The 24,193-nt window shown below is 41.5% G+C and overlaps 1 protein-coding gene and 1 non-coding gene across 2 annotated transcripts in view; one reads left to right on the plus strand and one right to left on the minus strand.

The window, feature by feature from the left end:
* Nucleotides 1-10,597, minus strand: part of FBXL17 (F-box and leucine rich repeat protein 17) — a 712,016-nt gene extending 701,419 nt beyond the window's left edge. Inside the window, exon 1 of the mRNA XM_066273966.1 lies at nt 9,462-10,597. Coding sequence (XP_066130063.1) covers nt 9,462-10,463 — 1,002 coding nt within the window. The 5' untranslated portion in view covers nt 10,464-10,597. The remainder of the gene's footprint in view (nt 1-9,461) is intronic.
* Nucleotides 10,598-23,511: 12,914 nt separating this feature from the next.
* LOC136336964 (U6 spliceosomal RNA) lies at nt 23,512-23,617 on the plus strand. The gene has a single exon (XR_010731696.1). It is a non-coding gene; the product is annotated as a U6 spliceosomal RNA (small nuclear RNA).
* The last annotated feature ends 576 nt before the right edge of the window (nt 23,618-24,193 follow it).

Below are 24,193 nucleotides of genomic sequence, written 5' to 3' on the forward strand. Positions count from 1 at the left end.
CTGCTGGGGAAGCTCACTAGGAGGGAGGTGTGCCTGGGCAAGCACTGTAGACATTGCTGACCAAGGACACTACAAACAATAGGCTCCTGGCCAACAGAACAGTATTAATCAAAGGGAAATAGTTATAATTAAATACAGTCATCCCTCACTATATTGCGGTTCACTTTTCATGGTCTCACTGTATTGCAGATTTTTAAATTGTATATATCTAATTTTGTATTGCAGATTTTTCACTATACCGAGGGACTTTGCAGTATATAGGTATTTTAATATACTTATTTTAATTATTTTGCAGTAAAATAAGCATTTTCTAGCCTACAAAATGAAAACAATATTAAAAAACATTTAAAGAAACATTAAAAGAATACAGTCTATTCACTGGTGAGCACCCATATAAAATTTTAAATGCTGTTAAAGTTACATAGCTTTAAGAGTGTAGAAAGTGTTTAAGAGCACAGAAAATGTTTATAAGAGTGTGGGAAAGGTTCAAAACAGTGTGGGAAAGGTTTATAAGAGTGTGGGGAGGGTTTATAAAGCCTTAAAATATATATAAATAATAAAATAAATATAAAGTTGCTGCTTCACGGATTTTCACCTATTGTGGGGAGTTCTGGAACCTAACCCCTGCAATAGACGAGGGACCACTGTACAGTGTGTATCACTTGAACAACAGGAATACATTCTGAGAAATGTGTCATAAGGTGATTTTGTCATATAGATATTGGAGTGTACAAGCCTACATGGTACAAAACTAGGCTATATGATATAGACTACTTCTCCACCTGTCCTGAATACTCTTGGCAAATGAAACACATACAGTATATTTGTGGAGATCCACAATCTCCGTGTGAACTGGGAAGAACACATTCAGGCTTAGCCATTTTCAAGTCTGCCTTCACCCTTGCTTTCTGCTAGCCTCTCTCAGGTCCTACCTGCATACATGCATAGTTTCACAATAAGCAAGAAATAAAGCTTATCCTTTTATAATTGTTTCATTTCCAAGGTATGCCTGTTAAATTCCTGGCAAGTCCCTTGCCCATCCCACTGGCACCAACCACAACCTGAGTCTTGCAAATATGTGGGTCTTCTGTGTTTGCTGCCCATCAAGTTCATCACTGTTAGTTGATATACAGGTTTACTCATTGCCCCAAACTGACTTAGCCTCTTGGGCGTCAAAGCTGCTGGTTTTCTAAACTCTAGTTTTAGACAAAGGTAATGGGCTAGGGCGACCACAATAGAAGCCTCATGCAAAAATGTTGTAGACCTCCACTCTTCTCACTTGAAGCTCTAGCAGTTTTCTAAAGAATCTGTGATGTGCCTTTGGTAAATTTCCAAAGCCCAAAAAATTTGGGACAATTTTACCCAGTTTTAAATTTGTTTTCTTGTGAAGAGGAGTCACCAAACTCTTCATGCTGCCATAGCTGGAAGTCTCCTTACGGGTATTCTTATGCTTGTCCTCCTCATTTTACACATGAGAAAACTAGGATTCAGGGAGACTACATCATCTGTTTAAGATTAAAGCACTAAATGGTCTTAATGGTTAGTTATCCCTTACAAATAGAAAATATGACAGCATGGTCATTATAACCAAGAAGCATCTTGTTTAAAGTATGTCTGAATGTGGCCCTGGTCAATGGCACAGTAGACAGAGCATCCTCCCAGAGCACTGAGGTTGCCAACTCAATCCTGGGATTGCTGGCTGGATCCCAAGGGTGCTGGCTCAACCCTAAACTCACCAGATCGAACCGAGGTCAGGGCTCTTATGAGAAGATTTCAACGGGTGCACAACTAAATTGAACAAGTTGATGCTTCTCTCTCTCTCTCTCTCTTTCTTCCCAACCCCTATCCTTCCTCTCACTCAAAAATAAAAATAAAAATAAAAAAGTCTCCCTTTGGATAGTACCTTCTTTAAACAATGGTTTTCTCTCTTGTAAAAGTGAGATGATCATTATAAACCACAAGTTATTGACTATATCTAAGTGTACCTAGATGAGTCTTATTCATCCAGGTGAAAGGAAATTCAGTAAGTGGGTATAGGAAAGATAAAACCAGTACCAGTGAAGATGGATAAAAGTAAAAGGGCAAAATACTAAGTTTACATATCTATGCATATATAATAGATCTTTCCACATGGTTTATGGTAGGCAACCTGCACAATGGCCCCCAATGATCCCACTTCCTGGTATTTACATCTGTGCAATCCTATCCTCTTGAACATTAACTGGATTTACTGATTCACTTCTAATGAACAGAGTACAGAAGATGTGATAGGATATTATTCTTGAGATTAACTTAAAAACAAAACCCTGGCCTGACCAGGTGGTAGCTCAGTGGATACTGGTGTCACCCTGGGACACTCAGGACCCAAGTTCAAAACCTGAGGTCAATGGCTTGAGTGTGGGATCACCCAGCTTGAGCACAGATTAATGGACATGACTCCATGGTCGATGGCTTGAGCCCAAAAGTCACTGGCTTGAACCCCATGGTCACTGGCTTGAGCAAGGGATAACTGGCTCAGCTAGAGCACCCCAGTAACAGCACGTATGAGAATCAATCAATGAAAAACTAAACTGCCACAACTACGGTTGATGCTTCTCATCTCTCTCCCTTCCTGTCTGTCCCTGTCTTTCTATCTGCCTGTCTAAGTAAGTAAGTAAGTAAGTAAATAAATAAATAAATAAATAATAAGGCTCTGGCTTCCAGTTTGTGCATTCTCGGATCTGTTACTCTGAAGGAGCAAGCTGCCATGTTTTAAGCAGCCCTATAGAGAAGCCCACATGGCATGATAAGAAATTTAGGTATTTGGTCAAGAACCACTGAGGACCACAGGCCTGCCAACAACCATGCAAGTAAGCTTGGATGGGACTTCTCAAGCCCCAGTCAACACCTTGATCACAAGAGACCATGGATCAGAAGGACCCAACTAAGCCACACAGGTATTCCAAACCCACAGAAAATATAAAACAATAAATATTTGTGGTTTTTAAACCACTAAGTCCGGGCATAGTATGTTACACAGAAATAGATACTATGTTGAAAGATTCCTGCTTTTCTCTGTCATTAAAATACTATCTCACCTATACCCTAACTCGTCAGAAAATAACCACTCTCGCCAAAACTATGTTCTTAACTGGTTTAACAAATATCTGCATACTTGTCCTGAGGTTTCTATAGGAGGTACTAAGACATGAAATTAGTTCACTGCCTTTAATATTATATAGTCAAAGGCATTTCTGAATTATCTTTGGATAATTTGAGATTCAAGAAAAAGCATTTCAAAGGTCGCTTTGAAAAAAAGAGAACATAGGTCTGCAAAGGACTGACCTGGAACAACATGAGTGTAGAATAAAAACTACAAAGGAGGGAAATGACACAGGAATAAACCTAGATGGCACGTACCTCAAGCCAGGAAATTGCTTCGTTTAACAAAAGCATGTCACCTATGGCACAAACATGACAGAAATTCAAACTAAATTAAGTATTCTAAGGATGTAGAAAATCCAGGGATCTATCATCTTAAATTTTGTTGCACTTCCATCACTACCTTCATTTACAGAATGAAAGATGGCTTACTCTTATAATCCAGGTGATTTATCCATGAAAAAAGGAAAGGAAGTAAAGGACAAGCAGCTGCCTTTTGTGGTATAACTTGAAAGTTGTACATATTGCTTTCACTCACAGTTTAGTGTAGTCACAGGACCACACCTATTCACGAGAGGCTAAGTGTCTAATTAGGTGGTAATGCACCTAGCTAAAACATGGTGAATAGTATTACTAAAAAATATATAAGGGAAATGGATATTAGAAAATAGCAGTGACTGGATTAAAAAACAAACTTATGCCCTGGCCGGTTGGGTCTGTGGTAGAGCTTTGGCCTGGTGTGCGGGAGTCCCGGGTTCGATGACTGCACAGTTAGTTGTACACATTTATTAAAACTCATTCTATATTTATATGAGTAAATCAAATATCACTAGAGCTGCTTTTTATAAAGTCTACAAGCTCTATATTTTCATTATTTTATCATCTGTCTACCAGAAGCTTTGAATTACTGTTTGAAAAAAAACAGTCATATACACACATAGCACACATTTTGGTTGGAAACTGAGTAGATAATATCCTCTGAAATTGTCTCAGAATTAACTATTTAAACTAAGTTCAATTCCTCTGGTCTTTTCAATTTTTTTCCCATGTATATCACATCTTGCCTTTTTCTTAAATATTCTACTTATATTGCCTGCCAAAAGCTTGGAAGTAAAACCTACTAAATACCCTGGCCAGATAGAGCTCAGTTGGTTAGAGCATCATCCCAATATAACCAAGTTGTAGGTTCAATCCCAATCAGGGCACATACAAGAATCAACCAACAAATGCAGGACCAAACTAAGCAAGACCACAAATCAGTATTTCTCTCCCTCTCTCTCTCTCATCTATTTTTCTCCTCTCTAATATTAATAATTATTTTTTAAATCTACTAATCTATTGAATAAAGTTCCTTTCAGTAAAACAGAAACACAAAACATACTCCTGGTATTTTTCTAGCCAGACATAGGGAAGTCACAGACTATAAAATTATTTCCTCATCTAAATTTAAAATAATTTCTCACAATTACTAAAATTTAAAGCACAACAAACTAATAAAATCCCAACAATTACTACATAGTGTTACTTTATAGCAAAGTCAGATATTACAAAATTTATACAAGAATAAGTTTTATTCTAAATCCAGTCACTAAAGACATTTTTAAAAGTATTTTAGGAGGAGATACTGAAAAACAATGTGTTCTTTTGACATTATCTCCATTATTCTTTGAGGACTTCTTTGTGTTCTGGCATAAAATATTTCAGGCTCATCTTGTCCTTTCCTTGTCCTAGCACTGAAATTGGCTATTTCTCCATGGAGCACTGATTCCTTTTATTGGAGAATGGTATTCAGAAACAAAAATGTGTATGCTAAATGTACTCATTACTATTGGGTATTGCTGCACCAAGGCCCTCTCTGTGGCAGAGCTAGAGAATATGTCTTTATATATGATAGATGTAACCTACCTTCCATTATTGCTGCTATCTTCTTTCTCCGCATATATGCCTTTACCACACCACTTGGACACCCCTTAGGCCAAGACTTGGGCAAGACTCTTGATAATCATAAAATAGGATATTTCGCCAAAGTTCAACAACTATTATGGTAACAGTAAATGCTTTCATATATGCCTTTACTTGCCTTCCCTTACATTCCTTATCATTTATACAACCTGATATCCAAATTGGCAAAGAAAAACTCAAGTTTATCCCCTTGACTCATTACAAGGCACCAAAATGTATAGACTTATTAAAATGAGAAAAACAAAACAAAACCTCACCTTTTGGTAGCCTAATTAAGTTAATAAAGATTGCCTGGCATTCTTCAGCAAAGAAAAATCTTAAACTTGGCTTCCTAAGGATACTTCATTTCAATGCTGATTAAAACCATCCCTAGAATTCTAAAGACATACCTTCTAGAGGTTATTTGGTACTGGAGCCTTAAATCAAGCATTCATGAAATGCTTCATATAATTCAGTTCCTCTTACCCACTAGTAATCTACATTCAAAGCTTTAAAAAGTGGTTATTTTTTTACTCCTATTTTACCACTTTCATCCTTGTTAGCACATCTGAAAAAATAATAAGTCAGATATGTAAGCTTTCCTCCTAAAGCATATTTCTCTTATAAAACTCTTCCTTAAACACTAAAGCAACTTGTTGGTAATAATAAAGCTGTAAAAATAAAGATTTAACACCTACTGACACATTATCAAGGGTACATGCATGATGAAGCAGTTTTTTAATGGTGGTGGTGGATTTTGGATTTCTCACCTAGATTCCTTTGGAAAGAAATAGGTCTGCTGACAGAGAGCAAGATATCTAAACATAGCACATAAAGTCTCTAAAATTTAAATATAGATCACAGCATATCCAGTTACTCAAATAGTAATTATAAAGAGAAATATTCCACTGCTATCATTTGGTTAAATTGTTGCATAATGGTTCTACCATATAAATATCTAATTATGGTTATCAGTAGGTACGGTTGCTTAGTTATAAAGGCAACAGGCAACAAAGATCCAAGCTAGCTTATTGGATCCAAAACAATCCATTAACCAGTCAAAGATCAACTATAACAGGCTTAAGTGCTTAAGAAAATACTACTCCCTCAGTTGACCTTTGAAGAGCCATTCCTTGCTTCTCAAATTTCTTATATTAAAGATCACAATTCAACCCTACAGACCCAATTTTAAATTAGCCTCTGACTCATAAAGGCTTAGAAGTCAGTGGTTTGGTATAAATTCCTCCTCCCTTTTCATCCCCACCCCCATTCAGGAATCTCTTTCATAAAATCTCTGAGAGAAGGTTATTCAAGCCCTCTTACACAGAATATTGAAAATATCTCTGGACCTGGAAACACTAAACTGGGTTCCATTCCAGGGTCTGCCATTCACTATCTAAAATGTCTTGAGTTAAGTAAGCCTGTATCTTCATGCATAAAACATGGCGAAAGACCAGATGCTGTCAAAGGTCTCCTCCTGTTCTGAAGTTACTTAATTATGATTTCTAGTGAGGCTCACTATTTCACGAAAGAACTCATTTCATTTTTACACAGCTCTTATTGTTAGGACTTTCTAAATTTCCAAATATGCACATTCTTCAACACTGAAATTCCACTTCTTGAAATCTACCCAAGATAAAAATGACTACATGTACAAAGAAAAAAAGAAAGAAAAAAAAAAGCCTCAGCATTGTTTGTAATAATAATTAATTAGAAATATCCATTACCAGGGTAATAAATACAGTGTGCATTAACACTACGGGATACTATGCAGCAATTAAAAAGAATAAAGGAAACCATGTACTCTCTAATGGAAAGACCTCCAAACAATACGGTAAACTAACAAAAATAATTGCAGAACATGAACATTTTGATTCCATTTATGAGAAAACTATGAAGATTTACTCTACAACGATGTAAATGTTCTGAATCTGCACAGTCCAGTACAATAGCTGCCGGTCACCCTTCACTATTAATATAACTATTGTGACTGAGAAACTGAATTTTAAATTTTATTTAACTTTACTTTAAATTTAAATAGCCAGATGTGGCCAGTGGCTAACTGTAGTTGATAGCACAGACCTAGAAGAACAATCTAAACTGTTAATAGTGGTTAGTTCCCCCTGGAGGAGAAACTAGATGGAAGGGTAGGGGTAAACAAGGCAAACTTTCGCTTTACATGCATTATCTGAATGTTTTAAAGCAAGTGATACCTATTATTTACATAAAATAAAATTTTAAAATGCGTTCTTAATACTGAGCCAAAAGTCAGACTATGAAGTACCATCAAGAGAATTCAATTTTTCTCTTTTGCTTTTGCCATACCTGAAAAAAAAAAAATAATGGGCAAGTATGAGAGCTTTCCCTAATAACATCTTTTTTTTTTTTTTTTTGTATTTTTCTGAAGCCGGAAACGGGGAGAGACAGTCAGACAGACTCCCGCATGCGCCCGACCGGGATCCACCCCGCACGCCCACCAGGGGCGACGCTCTACCCACCAGGGGGCGATGCTCTGCCCCTCCGGGGTGTCGCTCTGCCGCGACCAGAGCCACTCTAGCGCCTGGGGCAGAGGCCAAGGAGCCATCCCCAGCGCCCGGGCCATCTTTGCTCCAATGGAGCCTTGGCTGCGGAGGGGAAGAGAGAGACAGAGAGGAAGGAGGGGGTGGGGGTGGAGAAGCAAATGGGCGCTTCTCCTATGTGCCCTGGCCGGGAATCGAACCCGGGTCCCCGCACGCCAGGCCGACGCTCTACCGCTGAGCCAACCGGCCAGGGCCCTAATAACATCTTTTAAATTATAATCCTCACATTTCTCTCCCGGCTCTGCATCCCCTTTTTTACAACTACAGTAACTTCTGGTACAAAAGGCGCAAAAATACAACTGTGAAGGCTAATGACCCATTACCAAGCAAGCAGAGCATGCTTTCTAAGAATGTTTTCCAATGGAGGTGATGGATTTCTGCTTTTCTATGCAACAATCGTTCCCTTTCTAAATGTTTATTTTACTGGTTTTAGAGAGAGGAAGGGGGGGGGAACAGGAACATCAATCTATTTTTGTATGTACCCCGACTGGGGATCGAACCAACAACCTCTGTAGTTCAAGACCATGTTCTAACAAACTGAGTTATCTGGCCAGGGCTAAGCTTACCCACTCTTGCTGTTTTAATTTTCAAGAGCATTACTATAACAATAAAACAAATGAAAAACAAAACAAAACCAGGATTATAAATATGCAAAAAGTCTAATCAAACAAAGTATATTGGTGACAGTAAGAGCTTCAGAAACAATAAAAGTAGTCAAATTTTTATCTAAGTTATTTGTGGCTATTCTTAAGAATCAACCACACTGAAGAAGGTTTACATTTTTTAAGCTTCAGAAGGGGGCGAGAAAAGGGGAAAAGAGAGAAAATGAAGGAAAAAATAACAACAATAATACAGACTTAATCACGTAATTAAGTTTATCACTAGCAATGACAAAACTGCACATTTTCCTTAGTACTTGGAAGTGACAAAAAGCTCCCACAGAACACCTACCTCTTCTCCGCTCACCCATCCCTCCCAAAAAACATTTGTATTTTACCTTACCTTCTAGTAACCTGTCTTCTTTTATGTAAGGGTTAAAATGTAGGAAGCTAACACAACACAGCATATACAAAATGGTTTTCAAGTCAAGCAGGCCTAAATTCTCCAGATGTGCCTCTTACTTTCTATGTGTGACCGTGGACAAGTCATTCAACCTCTTAAAGCCCCATTTGGCTGTAGGCTAAGTAGAGCAAATACCATTCCTGTCTTAGTACTGAAGGCACATCATATTGAAATAGCAGTTTCTTCTTCTATAAAGTAAGAATGTTAACAATAGTTATATGTCAGAGCGATAATTAAAGGATTCGATATTATGTATATAGAGCTCTGGCACAGTGCCTGATCATAGTAAATGCTCAAAAGAAGTTCACTGTTATTGATACCAACTAACAGCTATCAAACCTGAAAGTAGTTTGAAGACTTTCGAATACTAATATGCAAAGTCTTTACCCGGTAAGTGCAATTTGCTCAATTAATTAAAGTATGTCACAGAAAACCTACTAATAGTTCTAGATGTTTAGAATCTAAACAACTGGACTGGGAATCTAATAATAGCTGAATCGTGCATAACAAACAGAAGCTATAATAAGGTATTCGGTAGACTTCAAGTTTTTCCACTTAAAAAAACGGGCCGTAATAAGCACCCTCCCCATTGGTGTTCAATCTTCCTTCCCTTTGGCCGTCCGTGGCTGTCAGGGAGCCCCCTCCTCCGCGCTTAAGGGGAGGAGAGAGAGAAGCTCCGCGGAGGGGGGCCGGGGTTGGGGGAAAGCGCGCATCCCAGCGCCATTCGCCCAGACCCACCTTGAGCAGAATGGATGGCGGCAGCTGGTTGATGTCTGGGGTTTCGGGGGGCGGCTCCCTCTGACAGTCGCAGGGGTTTTCGCGGGGCTCCTGACAGTCGGCATCGCCGCATTCATGCTGCTGCTGGGCAGGCGAGGGGGCGGTGCTCCCAGCTCGGACAGCGTCCCCGCCGGCCCCTGTGGGGGCACCTTCCGATGTGGGAGAGGAGGGCGGGGGGCAGAGAGGCTGCGGTGGCTGCTCGGAGCCCTGGCAGCAGCCGGCATCGGGGGGCCGCGGAGGCGAGGCGCCTCCCCCCGCAGGCCCGCCGCCGCCGCCGCCGCCGCCCCCGCCGCCGCAGCCCCCGCCGCCGCAGCGGGGCTGCTTACAAGGGGTACAGGCGGGAACCCCTGCCCCCTTCCGTTTGCACACCATCTCGGGGGGCGTGGGGGGCTCGGCCGGCGGCGGCGTGGTCCCCCGGAAGAGTTGCACCGCGACAGGCGGCCCCAGGAAGCGCACGGGCCCCACGCTGGCCAAGAAGAGACTCCGGCCCTGCTGCTCCCAGGCGGCGGCCGCAGCCAGCCCCAGCTCTTTACAGCAAGAGGCCGGCGACGAGGCCGAGGCGGCGGCGGCGGCGGCGGCAGCGGCCGAGGACAGCAGGAAGCGGCGGGCGGCGGCAGCGCAGTCCTCGGCAGCCAGGGCCGCGTAGCGCCGCGCCAGGTGCTGAGAGGAGGCGGCCGCGGCGTAGGCCCCGTCCCGCGGCGGCGGCAGCGGCGGCGAGAGCGGCGGCTCCTCCTCTGGGCCGGCGGGGGCGGGAGCGCCGGGGCTGTGCACGATGAAGCAGAGCATGCAGGGCCCGCGGAAGAAGCAGTCCCGGCTCCGGGGCGCCGCCGGCTGGGGGGGCGCCTTGGCCGGGGTCCGGCGGGGCAGCCTGAGGAGAGGGCGGCGGCGGCGGCACCAGCTGCAACAGCGAGGCCTCTTCTGGCTCGGGCGGTTACGCGGCTCCTTCGAGAGAAGGTGGCCCATATAGAAGGTCCCGAGGAGGGGGACCGGGACGGGGAAGCGGGCAGGCCCGGCGAGGCGGGCTCCCGGCAGCGGGGCAGGCCGCTCGCTGGCTCGGCCCCGGCCCGCGGCAGGGTCGCCCTCCCTGCGCGCACACACACACACACACACACACACACACGGACACACACGCGACGGTGGGGGTGGGCGTCAGCTGCGGGCCGCCTCGCGCCCGTCGGGGGCTACATGCTTTGCCCAGGGAAGCCGGGAGAACGATGGGCGCGAGCTTAGGGGACGCGACGGAGAGAGCGAGCCTGCCGGCTGGGCGACAGTCCGAGCCTAACCCGCCGGCTCAATCAGTCACTGCGGCGGCGGGGGGAACGCAGGGTCCCGCTCGGACCATTTTAACTGCGGCTCCGCCGGCGGCGCGCGCGCCCGCGACACAGCTCGGAGCCGCAGGAGCGCGCGGCCAGCTCGAAGAGGGGGCGGAGCCGGCGGCGGCGGCGGCGCGCTCCGGACGGGGATGCGGGCGCCGGTTGCTCACTGGCAGGGACTGCTGGGAAGCTGGCCGGCCAGGGTGCGGGGCTCGCGGGTAACGGCGCACCCTCCTTCCCGTAGCCTGAGGTTCGCGGAGGCGGCTGAGCCCCACACCCCTTTTCTGGGACGGGAGGAGACGCTTCCGAGCCAGCTGTGTGACATCCGTTAGCAAAGCTGCGCTGACGTCTGGAGGTGTAAGTTCAAGAACTGCCATTGGCCGGGAGCCTGTCGGCTCTTCCGCTCACCCCCAGCACCCGACTCGGACACCGTGGCCACTTAGGAGCGGTCAACAGCGTTCCGCCGCATGGCGGACCTGTGTCCCGGGCTGCTTTTTTGGAGGAATGGCACATGTGTGGGCCTTGGATGGTGCGCATCGGTGTTTTACCGTGAAGGGTTAATTGATAGTGCAACACTGTTGGGTTTCTCCACTTGTTTTCATACTTTGTTACTTGTGGCTGACTAAATCATAACTTTATTTCAGGATGAAAGCATGTATCAGATTATTTATATACATCAGAAAGGGCAGTTTCTTAACCGAGTGATTCATCCAACATTCCAGGCTGTATACATCTGCACTCGGAGTCCCATTTATCTATCCATCACATACCTAAAAAATGATTGTGCAGTGCCTACTCCATGATAAAATGGTTCTCGATAGATCTTGGTGACAGAAATGAAAAGGGATTAGGTTTCGCAGACAACCCTTTAGAAGCTTTGATTATAATGCTACCAGAGAGATAGGGCAATAAGTAGAGCTGTACTTGCTGAGAGATGGTTAGCTTTAACAAGGAAGATTGGAAGGGGCTTAGTGATGGGAATAAACCAGTATAAAGTAAGAGGTAAGGAGATTATAAGAGATAATATAACAAAGCCCTTGAGAAGATGGGTTGGCAAGTACCTTAGGAGGGATACCATCCTCACTGTAATTGAAATGAATAAGGAAAGGACAAGTCAAGGATGGATTCAGGTAGGTTGATGTTCATGGCAGGGAAGTGAAAGAGTTCCTTTCAAATGGCCTCTATTGGATCCTGGTTACCTCCTGAAGGGTGAAAGGAAAGTGGTGAATGTTTTAAAAAGCTACTAAGGATAACTTAAGAGAACTGACTGAGAAAGCAATATTGCAAGATGCAAAGTCCATCCACTTAGCATTGTTGAACCTTCCCACTACAGTGGCCAATCTCATCCAGCCTTCACCCAAACATACTGTCAAACCTTTGCTAATAATGGCCTCTTTGTCAAGAATGACTTTTCAGTCTGCCAATATTCAGGGATCTCCCTTTCTGAGCTTTATCATGGTGAGAAGCAAGAACAAGAAACCTAGAGGCAATGATTTATTAAAGTGTTTTACATACCTGTTACTGTCAATTTCACTTCCCAACCAGTATTGACCTACAGATACTATCCACACAGCTCTCACCCCTCTACCTGTAGAGGGATCTTCCAGGACCCCAGAGTTTAATTCTTGAGGACAGGAGGTATGGATTGACCAGGATTTCCTGAAACCTTAAAACAGATCCTTTGCCATCTCTACTGGGCCACACTTGGAACGAAAGGAGAGGGTAGTTTAAACTTTATTACTTTATATCAAAATTGTGGACCCATTAGTTCCATGTAAGTTAAATATACACTATAACCTAGCAATTTCACTTATAGGTATTGGCCCAAGAAAGATAAAAGCATATATCCACTAAAAGACTTGCACAAAAATGTTTATAGCAGCATTATTCATAATCACCAAAATTTACAAGCATCCCAGATGTCTATCAGTAGAGAATGCATAAATAAGAAGGTATACTCATTCATGCACTACTAATCAGGATTTTTTTTGATTGATTTTAGAGAAAGAAAGAGAGAGAGAGAGAGAAACATCGGTATGGTTTTGTATGTGCTCTGACTAGGAATCAAACTAGCAATCTCTGCATATTGGAATGATGCTCTGAACCAACCAAGCTACCCAGCCACGGCCTAATCAGTAATTTAAAAAAAAAAAAAAAAAGGAAAAGAAAGAAAGAAAGCAACATGGCTGAATCTTAGAAACTTAGGCTGAATCAGACTCTGAAACTGGAGCCCTAAAACTTCTAATTCAAACTCCCCATGTGATTATGGCACAGACAGGGGATACCCTGCAGACTTCTTGAGAACTACGTATATAATTTAACTTCTTGTTTCATAGATGAGGCAAGTGACTCTGAGACTTTTGAAGTGGTTTCTGAAATTCACAGCATTCCCATTCCAGAGCCTTTACCACATCATGTAGCAAAGAGTGGTATATTACAGTAATGATTAAGTAAACTGTATTTCCCCATGTATAAGACGCACTCGCTTTTGGAAAATTTGGGGTCTAAAAACTGGGTGTGTCTTATACAGTGGTTGTAGATTTTTTACTTGCATTTCCTGCTTTGTTAACAGTGATGAGTTGTATGAATTTTGTGTTGAATAAAACGAGTTCAATAACTTTATGTAATACATTTTTTTTTCAAATTTTGGGCCCCAAAATTAAGGTGCATCTTCTACATGGGGAAATGTGGTACTGCTATTGTTACCAGAGCTGGTAATGAGTACTAGAACTCATTACTCTAAATAATAATACTGATGATATTCTTAATATTCACAAACAATTAGAAGTAAGATAAATTGCTATTTAGAGATAATTGTAGCACTTGATGGTTTTGTTGCAAAATCAAAAGCAACCCAAACAAGGGGGAGCTGGCTTAGAACTATAAAGTAGGCCCATGTGTCACTGTTATTCTCAGATAGGTCTGAGTGCTTTGTTAAATGTAATTTCACAACTGTGACCATAATAGACAACAAAAATAAGATGCCTCCATAATCACGTCTAACCACGGCAAACAGAAGAATATTCTCCAAACCACCAAAATGACCAAACATTCTAGGTAATATAAACTGACTTCTTTCTTGACCAATTATAACCTTAGCTTTGCTTCACTCTTCCTACCTCTGGATAACAATTATTAAAATATCCAATCATAGAATTACCTCTGCTTCCTGACAGCATCCATTTCAGAGCAAAGCCTTTCATTACCTAACATAAGCCCAATCTTATAATAAGTCTTTTACAGCAGTGGTCCCCAACCCCCAGCTGCGGACCGGTACTGGTCCGTGGGCCATTTTGGTACTGGTTTGCAGAGAAAGAATAAATAACTTACATTATTTTCATTTTATTTATATTTAAGTCTGAGCGACGTTTTATTTTAAAAAATGACCAGATTCCCTCTGTTACATCTGTCTAAGACTCACTCTTGACACTTGTCTCGGTCACATGATACACTTATCCGTCCTACCCTAAAAGCCTGTCCGTGAAAATATTTTCTGACATAAAACCGGTCTGTGACCCAAAAAAGGTTGGGGACCACTGTTTTACAACACCTTCTTACTGAGACCTTCCACAGTTTCTCAGTGTGTGTAACCTGCTTCCTTGTGACAAGACAAAAACCCAAATTGGTTTTGTCTTTGGATGTGTTCCCGCTGGTTTTAGGCTGGAGGGTATTCATGTCTGTTATAGTCAAATGTCGCCACACTTCCTCCCTCCTTATGCTGTACACCTACCTTAAACTTAGGAAGTGCTGTATATCAATATCTCAATAAAACTGAAATAAAATAAAATGACATCCTCCTTTACTCTTTCCTCTTCTCCTGTTTATATTTTTTATACCTCATTATTTTATCTTTTTTTTGTTTTGTTTGTTTTCTACTTTCAGTCTCTTATAGTAGAATGTAAGCTTCATGAAGACAGAGGCTTTAATTTTTGGAACATCATCTGGCAACTCTATGGAAGATGGACTGGAGGAGGAAAAGACAGCAGGAAGACTAGTAAGATTGTTCAAAGGGTCAGTGGAGAAGCCTTAAAAGCATGAATTAAGGCAATCATAGTAGTGATAGTGAAGTAGGGTGTTGGGCAAACAAGTGTGTTAGGCTTGCTTGCTTGTACTTTGCCTGATTGGTGCGTGGCCACAGGGCAGCACCACATGTGTAAATGTAAGGCAGCAGGTACTTGCCTTCAGGGCAGCAGATTATAGATTGCAGATTGCCTGCCACCATTAAGAGGGGCCATTTTTGCTATTGTTTGCCAGAGAAGCCCCCCCCCCATGCCTGTTTGATCTTCAGTGCTGAGAGAGAGAAGCGGTTTTCCCTGCCTGCTTGCTTACTGTTGCGAGACTAATAAACGAAATGGCCCACCATATTCCATCTCTACAGTTTCTTTACCATCTGCTCAAATCCAATGTGAACCTACATGGCCATGGCCACCAGCCTTACATAGGGGTAGGACAAGAAACATTTCTTATGTGGAGTTTTCAGGACTTAGTGACATTTATTATGATTTAGGTAGAGAAGAGATGATGGATGGGGAGGAAATAAAGAACTCCAAAATAGCCTGACCTGTGATGGTACAGTGGTTAAAGTGTTGACCTGGAACACTGAGGTTTGCCTGTTCAAAACCCTGGGCCTGCCCAGTCAGGCACATATGGGTGTTGATGCTTCCTGCTCCTCCCCACCTTCTCTCTCTCTCTCTCTCTCTCTCTCTCTCTCTCCTCTAAAATAAATAAATAATATTTTTTTTAAAACTCCAAAATAATTACTTATTTTCATATTTGAATATAATTCAAACCTGAGGTGGACCTGTTTTGTGATATAGATTTACACTGAAAAGCCAGTATATTAAAATGTTGAAAACAGTTTAAAAGGAAGGCCTTTTCTTTCTTTTCTGACATAGAATACTGTATTTCCCCATGTATAAGATGCTCTCATAAGACACACTGTAATTTGGGGGCCCAAAATTTGAAAAAGAGAAGTATTACATAAAATTATTGAACTCAAGTTTTACTCATCATAAACTTTGGACAACTCCTCATCTGTGCAAAAAAAGCAGAAAATGCAAGTAAAAAAATCTACAATCACTGTATAAGACACACCCAGTTCTTAGATTCCAAATTTTTTAAGAGGTGTGTCTTATACATGGGGATATACGATATTTTCTCTTTGAAATTCACATTTGCCTATAAATGAAACCCATGTATTAAAAGTTCTAATGCTTGCAAATGGGTAATCATGGTTGTTATAAGTGGCTAAAACATCTTATAGCACCAATGACAAAAGTAGAGCACAGTTAATATACCCTTGATCCCACTGATTGTGGTAGATACAATTAATGTCCTAAAAAGACACTCTTGGGGCAGAAGACATTGTTTTATGCATCCAGAAAGCATGCAGCACCCCAAGTATTCAATAAATGTAATTCTTTATTGAATTGTATTTTTGTTGAAATACTCAAAGCCAAAGACAATTAACAAGCTTTCAGAGAATTCCCTTCAGGAGGATGATCTGTCATCTTCAATAGTTTGCTTCAGACATATACAAGTTCAGCTGCTGCCTAGACCAGTGATGGGCAATCTTTTGAGGTGTGTCAAAATTCGCCAAAAAACTGAGCATAACCCAGGTGATGTGTCACTTCGAGAAGAAAAACCATAATTTTGCAATATTTATAGTTTAAATAACAAAAATGTATAATTGTAATATATAACTGTATTTAATAAACCAAAAACTAATTATTTAACTTAACTGCTTAGTGACTTTGTTCATCTGTCAGTCGGTTTCTTTTGTTGGTCTTGATATCATTTAACTTGTGTGGGGTGCTGTGAGCTAAGATAAGTGAGGGGGAAGGGGAATTCTTTAACTAACCTGCCTATTAGTGACTTTTTGTTGTTGAATTTCATTGACTAAATCTTCAATTGAAGGTTGGTATTTTGTACACTTCAAGCCCAAGTATGCACTACTAACTTCATCTGTCAGTCTGTTTCTTTTGTTGGTTTTGATATTATTTAACACTGAGAATAAGGTTTCACAAAAGTACGTAGAGGGAAAAATTGTGAGTAAAGCCATTGCTATATTTTTCAGGGTGCTAAAAGTGTCTGGTAATCGGTTCCAGGCACTCCAAATTTCCTGTTCGTAGTGGCACTCCTCTTGATTCTCCAAGTAGCACCTTTCCAGATTCTCAAGCTTTGACCTAAAATCAACAAACACCTGAGCCCAGTTGCTGTCTTGAAATTCTGCAAGTTGCATCTTACGTAAATTAAGATGGCTGCCGCTATTTCTAATGGCGGGAAACGGCACCCATAGCACAGGCCCTCGCCTCTCGCAGCCTCCCCCTCACTTATCTCGGTAATGATGGTCAATTAGAAATCCACGACACCCCAGAACAGTATATTGGATGATGGTTGCTGGTAATGGTGATCACAGGGCCTCCAGAGATGCGTCCCCCACAGCATTCCGCTGCTCCCTGCTCCGCCGGCGGGAAGTGAGGTCAAAGATCCCCTAACGGCCTAACCAGAAGTCCCAGAACTAGATGCTCTGTGCCAGAGTTCTGTTGTTTTTGCCTACAGACCTCTGGCACAGAGTGTCTACACCAGCGGTTCTCAACCTGTGGGTCGTGACCCCGGCAGGGGTCGAACAACCAAAACACAGGGTTCGCCTAAAGCCATCAGAAAATACATATTTATTATATAATACATTTTTAAATAAAATATGTATGTGGTCTACACTACAGCAAATGTTTTATCCTCGGCTACTGCACCTGGCTGTGCAGGAGCCGAGGATGAAACGTCCTTCTCGGCATGCAGCCCCATACCTTCTCTGGCATGCAGCTGCATGTGGCCATGTGTCATCAAAAATGGCTTCGTGTGTCAGTGCTGACAAGCATGTATAGGTTCGCCATCATGAGCCTGGACTGTTCTTCCTTCAGCTCTTCTCATGACTGATGTATCCTCAACTTCCAGGTCTCAACCCAAACATCGCCTCAGCACATGTGCTCCCTAGTTACTCTTCACACCACCCTGTTCATTTCCTTCACGTCAGCTACCACAGTCTGCATTTGTGCTGTTTCAGTATTATCACTTCCATCAAAATTAACCCCTATGTTGTTTACTTGGGAATCACCAGCACCTATAAATCGCTTATCAGCTGCATTTTAAAGGCAGATTTTCCAGGGTGGGCTTGATGTAATCAAGTGAGCTCTTTAAAAGAAGGTCAAGAAGTCAGATTCAAAGTAGCAGATGCTTTGTGGTTGGCCTAGAAGTGTTGTAGAGAGTTATGTGGCGAGGAGTGGTAGGTGGCTGCTATTCCTGGCTATTGGCCAGTAATAGGCTAACCTTCAGTCCTACAGAATCTGAATTCTGTCAACAAATACCTAAGCTTGGAAGATAACCCCAAACTACAAAAGAAAGCACTGCCCCACCGACACTTTGATTTCAGCCTTGTGAGACCTAAGCAGAGAATCCAAATGAGCCTATACCAGGACTTCTAACACACAGAAATAATTAATGGATGTTGTTTCAAATCACTACATTTTTAATAAGTTGAGGGAATAGAAAATGTGTTCAACCACCAAGCACAGTCCTGTGGAGACCAGGAGTTGTAGTTTAACAGAAGAAAGCAAAACAATTATCTATAATTCTCCAAAGATTAATTCAAGCTCATGAAAAGGAACAGTTAACCAAAGGTTAATACAGAGAATTTATAGTTCTCTCACTTTTATATAAACTAATGGGATAATTGAGGCCAAGGTAAGTGTTTACTTTTTTTTTTTTTTTTTTTTTTTTGGCTTAAGACTCATATATATATATATATATATATTTTTTTTTTTTTTTTACTTAAATGAAATGAATAAAACACAAAGATTTTATCATTTCTATTCCCTTAATTCTGTACCCAGCTGTATCCTCTAGTGGCTGATATTCTCTCATTTTTAACTGGTAAAGCAGGGCCGTTTGGAAAAAGAATTGTTACATGTATCTTCATAACCAACTTCATATTTTTCCTCCTTAGTTTAATAACAATTGAGTTTCTTATATAATTCTAAAATAGTTTCATTCTGATTCACAATAAACAAACTAAGGCCAGATAATTAAAATTACTTTTAGTGACTCCAATGGCTAGCTGCAGGTACACATACTGACAAATTTGTAGTATCGCTATAATAACTAAATGTTGGTGCTCCAAGTTTGTTTGCTCTACTCCCAACTATAGTACCAGTAGCAGGTTGCCACTTCTTAAAATCAGGTTTTATCTCTCATTCTAGAAATAAAACAATTATAACCAGGATCCATAAACTAGATGAATTTAAAGAACCTTACGTTACATATGTAATCCCTCCTAGGACAAATTGAGGACAGAAGGGAGGCAGAATGGTGGTGACACAGGGGTCACCACTCCTCTGATCTTGTATCTGAAATAGTTGGCTTTATTGATACCTGGATGATGAGACTTTCTCTTCTATTGCTTCCTTACACCAAGAGATCAGACATTTTTCTTTGTCACTACTCAGCATGTATTATCCTCCTTGGGTATAGAAAGGGATAATAAATTATTTGTTAAGTTATTTTCTTCTCTAGCCTGACCCGTGGTGGCACAGTGGGTAAAGCACAGAGCTGGAATGCTGAGGACACTGGTTCGAAACCCCAGGCTTGCTTAGTCAAAGCACATAGGATAGCAACTACTACAAGTTGATGCTTCCCTCTCCTCCCCCACCTCTCTCTCTCTCTCTCCTGTCTCTAAAATCAATAAATAAAATCTTTAAATTTTTGTGTGTGTGTGACAGAGAGAGGGACAGATCGGGACAAACAGGAAGGGAGAGAGATGAGAAGCATCAATTCTTCATTGTGGCCCCTTAGTTGTTCATTGATTGCTTTCTCTATGTGACCCGGGGGCTACAGCAGACCAAGTGACCCCTTGCTCAAGCCAGCGACCTTGGGCTCGAGCTAGTGAGCCTTGGTCAAACCAGATGAGCCCACGCTCAAGCTGGCAACCTTGGGGTTTCAAACCTGGGTCCTCCACATCCCAATTCGACGCTCTATCCATTGCACAAACACCTGGTCAGGCAGAAAAAAATATATATATATATATTTTTTTTCTTTTTGCATTTTTCTGAAGCTGGAAACAGGGAGAGACAGTCAGACAGACTCCCGCATGCGCCCGACCGGGATCCACCTGGCACGCCCACCATGGGGCGATGCTCTGCCCACCAGGGGGCGATGCTCTGCCCATCCTGGGGGTCGCCATGTTGCGACCAGAGCCACTCTAGCGCCTGGGGCAGAGGCCACAGAGCCATCCCCAGCGCCCGGGCCATCTTTGCTCCAATGGAGCCTGGGCTGCAGGAGGGGAAGAGAGAGACAGAGAGGAAGGCGCGGCGGAGGGGTGGAGAAGCAAATGGGCGCTTCTCCTGTGTGCCCTGGCCGGGAATCGAACCCGGGTCCTCCGCACGCTAGGCCGACGCTCTACCGCTGAGCCAACCAGCCAGGGCTGAAAAAAATATTTTTTAAAAGTTCTTTTCCTTTATGAATTTGACTCCAATGGCAAGAGAAGTGAAGGCAAAAATTAATGAATGGGACTACATCAGACTAAGAAGTTTTTGCTCAGCAAGGGAAACTGATAACAAAATAAACAGAAAGCCAACTAAATGGGAAATGATATTTTCAAACAACAGCTCAGATAAGGGCTTAATATCCAAAATATACAAAGAACTCATAAAACTCAACAACAAACAAACAAACAATCCAATAAAAAAATGGGAAGAGGATATGAATAGACACTTCTCACAGGAAGAAATACAAATGGCCAACAGATATATGAAAAGATGCTCAGCTTCTTTAGCTATTAGAGAAATGCAAATCAAAACGGCAATGAGATACCACCTCACACCTGTTCGATTAGCTGTTATTAGCAAGTCAGGTAATAGCAAATGTTGGAGAGGCTGTGGAGAAAAAGGAACCCTCATACACTGTTGGTGGGAATGTAAAGTAGTACAACCATTATGGAAGAAAGTATGGTGGTTCCTCAAAAAACTGAAAATAGAACTACCTTATGACCCAGCAATCCCTCTACTGGGTATATATCCCCAAAACTCAGAAACATTGATACGTAAAGACACATGCAGCCCCATGTTTATTGCAGCATTGTTCACAGTGGCCAGGACATGGAAACAACCAAAAAGCCCATCAATAGATGACTGGATAAAGAAGATGTGGCACATATACACTATGGAATACTACTCAGCCATAAGAAATGATGACATCGGAACATTTACAGCAAAATGGTGGGATCTTGATAACATGATACGAAGCGAAATAAGTAAATCAGAAAAAAACAGGAACTGTATTATTCCATACGTAGGTGGGACATAATAGTGAAACTAAGAGACATTGATAAGAGTGTGGTGGTTACGGGGGGGAGGGGGGAATGGGAGAGGGATAGGGGGTGGGAGGGGCACAAAGAAAACAAGATAGAAGGTGACAGAGGACAATCTGACTTTGGGTGGTGGGTATGCAACATAATTGAACGACAAGATAACCTGGACTTGTTATCTTTGAATATATGTATCCTGATTTATTGATGTCACCCCATTAAAAAAATAAAATTATTAAAAAAATAAAAAATAAAAAAAAAATAAAAGTTCTTTTCCTTTCTAAAAATACAAAGTTAGAGTCATATCTTATTGTGAAAGCAATGGAAGAAATTCTCTTTAATCTCATAAATTACATAAAATCCCTCAACTTTCTGGAAGGACACTTTATCATTTTATCATCTGTGTTATTTTGAGTATCTTTGGGTTTCAGTTTTTTCTTGCTTTTTAATTATACATTACTGTTTGTAAATAATTTTTAATTTAGTTTGATGTGTGTTTGTTCAGTTATGCCTACAGCATGCAGTGATACAAATGCAGCCCTATTTGTGATTCATTATTTCCCACTAACTACATGTTAAGACAAAGGTACAAGGATTAAGTTGTATTGTCTAAAACCCAATTGTTAAAGTAAACATAAACATGATCTCTCCTAATTTGGTAGTCTAACAACACTTGTTAAGAGTCACCTCTCCCACCCGCACTTGAAAAATGGGAATAAGTAATACAGTATATGAGTGTTAAGATCTTTTGCCCCCCATCCAGGGGAATTGATTCAAAAAGCTTGAGAACCACTGTTACAGAAACCATGCTGTCCTTTGTGAGTTCTTTTCCTGTCACTGCTGCTTTATAGATTCATTCATTTCAAGCTAATTTTGGAAGTGTGTGTGTGTGTGTGTGTGTGTGTGTGTCTTGGGCTTCTTCCCAATTCCTATTGTTTTGCCTATGATTTTCTCTGACAAATCAATATAGTATTTCCTCCTATTTTCTTCCACATTTGTAAAAAATTGATATCCCTAAATACAAATGAATCAGGTCTAATTTGAATATTTATTTTGACCCTGGCTGTTTGGCTTAGTGGTAGAGCATCAGCCCAGTGTGTCAATGTCCCAGATTCAATTCCTGGTCAAGGCATACAGGGAAAGCACCCATCTGTTTCTCCACCCCTCTCCCTCTCACTTCTCTCTCTCTCTCACACTCTCTCCCCCTCCTGCAACCATGGCTCAATTGGAGTGAGTTGGCTCCGGGCACTGAGAATGGCTCCATGGCCACTGCCTCAGGCACTAAGAAGAGCTTGGTTGCTGAGCAATGGAGCAATGCCCCAAATAAGGAGAGCATCACCCCTTAGTGGACTTGCCAGGTCGACCCTAATCAGGGCACATGCAGCAGTCTGTCTCTTCCTCCCTTCCTCTCACTGAATAAAAAATACAAAAAAATGAAATAAAAGAATATTTATTAAACTACAAATTGAAGGTGTCTACTGCTGACTTGTCACCAGGTAACACAACTGCAGACCATGATAGGTGCCATTTTCATGTGATGAAGGTCTAGAAGAATTTCTTAAATTAATATTGTTTTCCACATCAACCATGAAAAGGTAAATAATATTCTCTGCATCACCAATATTCTGCACAATCCTATAAATATTGCATCACCAATATTCTACACAGTCTCTGCATCACCTATTCTACACACACACACACACACACACACACTTTTTAACAAAGAAGAAAATTTACTTTGGAAGTCTTAAGAGAACTAAAGTGTGTTAGAATCATCACTAAAAAGATATGTGGAACACACAGTCCTTGAAAAGTGACAAGAATCTATAAAAAGCTGCAAGAAAATTTATCATTTCAAAAGGAACTTTAATTCTAAGGGAAATTAACTCTAAAACCTACTTTAAATTGTATTGCTTAGTTCATACGGTTTCATACACTCTCATTACCAACCAGCTTCCCCTCACCCTGAAATGTCTCATTTCTATCTGTGCCTTTCCATTTCCAGACTACACCTCAGTGGTATTGAGATACGCTTCATGATTTCTTATAAATGTAGTTTTGGAGAATAGTCTATGAAGAAAGTTAATAATCCTTTTCAGGCATATTATAGGGAATATTTGCTAAAATCATGTTGGAAAATGATTACTTTGAAGGGTGAGTTATGGGGAAACAATAGTTTCTAAAATAAAACATGAGTATGGAATACTTTATCTGGGAAGCCCTTATTAATGTGTATGGGGGTATGGGTGTGTTAAAGAGAGTAAGAATGAGAGACAGAGAGCACTAAAGATTCTCCTTGTATATGCTGCCTTTGAAAATAATTTTCAAGAAACACCAAACGGTACTCGCTTTGGCAGCACATATATTAAAATTGATCTAATACAGAGAAGATGAGCATGGCCCCTGCACAAGGATGACACCAAATTCACGAAGCAGTCCATATGTTTTGGAAAGACTGACTGCTATCAGAGAGAAGTAGGGGAGGATCTGGGTGAAAGAATGTGAGGGGATTAGCCAAAACACATATAGTATATAAAACCTAATGGGGATGGAAAGGGACTTTGCTTGGGGTAGTGAGCATACAATGTGGTGTACAGATGGTGCTTTATTGTGTTGTACACTTGAAACCTGTATGGTTTTGTGAACCAATGTTATCTCAATATTCAATTAATTAAAAACAAAAAACACCCTGGCCAGATATATAACTCGGTTGACTAGAGCATTGTCCCAAAGCTCAGAGATTGACAATTTGATCCCTGGTACATACAGGAATAGGTCCATGTTCTTATCTTTCTCTCTCTTCTGTCTTGCTGAAATCAATAAAATAAAAGAAAGAAACAACAATAGCTTATTCTCTTCCTAACTAGCTTATTCTCTTCCTTTGGTAGAGAAACTTTAATTCACACAAGTAAAAAAATTCAAGATTGGGAAAATCTCTAGCAGACTTCTTACTAGACTGAGGCAGGCAGCAGGGTTAGTTTATGATCTCAGCCAAAAAGAGAGAAAGCTTGAAAGGAGGAAAC

This window comes from Saccopteryx bilineata, chromosome 4 (genome assembly GCF_036850765.1).
Source record: "Saccopteryx bilineata isolate mSacBil1 chromosome 4, mSacBil1_pri_phased_curated, whole genome shotgun sequence".
In the NCBI taxonomy this organism is placed as follows: domain Eukaryota; kingdom Metazoa; phylum Chordata; class Mammalia; order Chiroptera; family Emballonuridae; genus Saccopteryx; species Saccopteryx bilineata.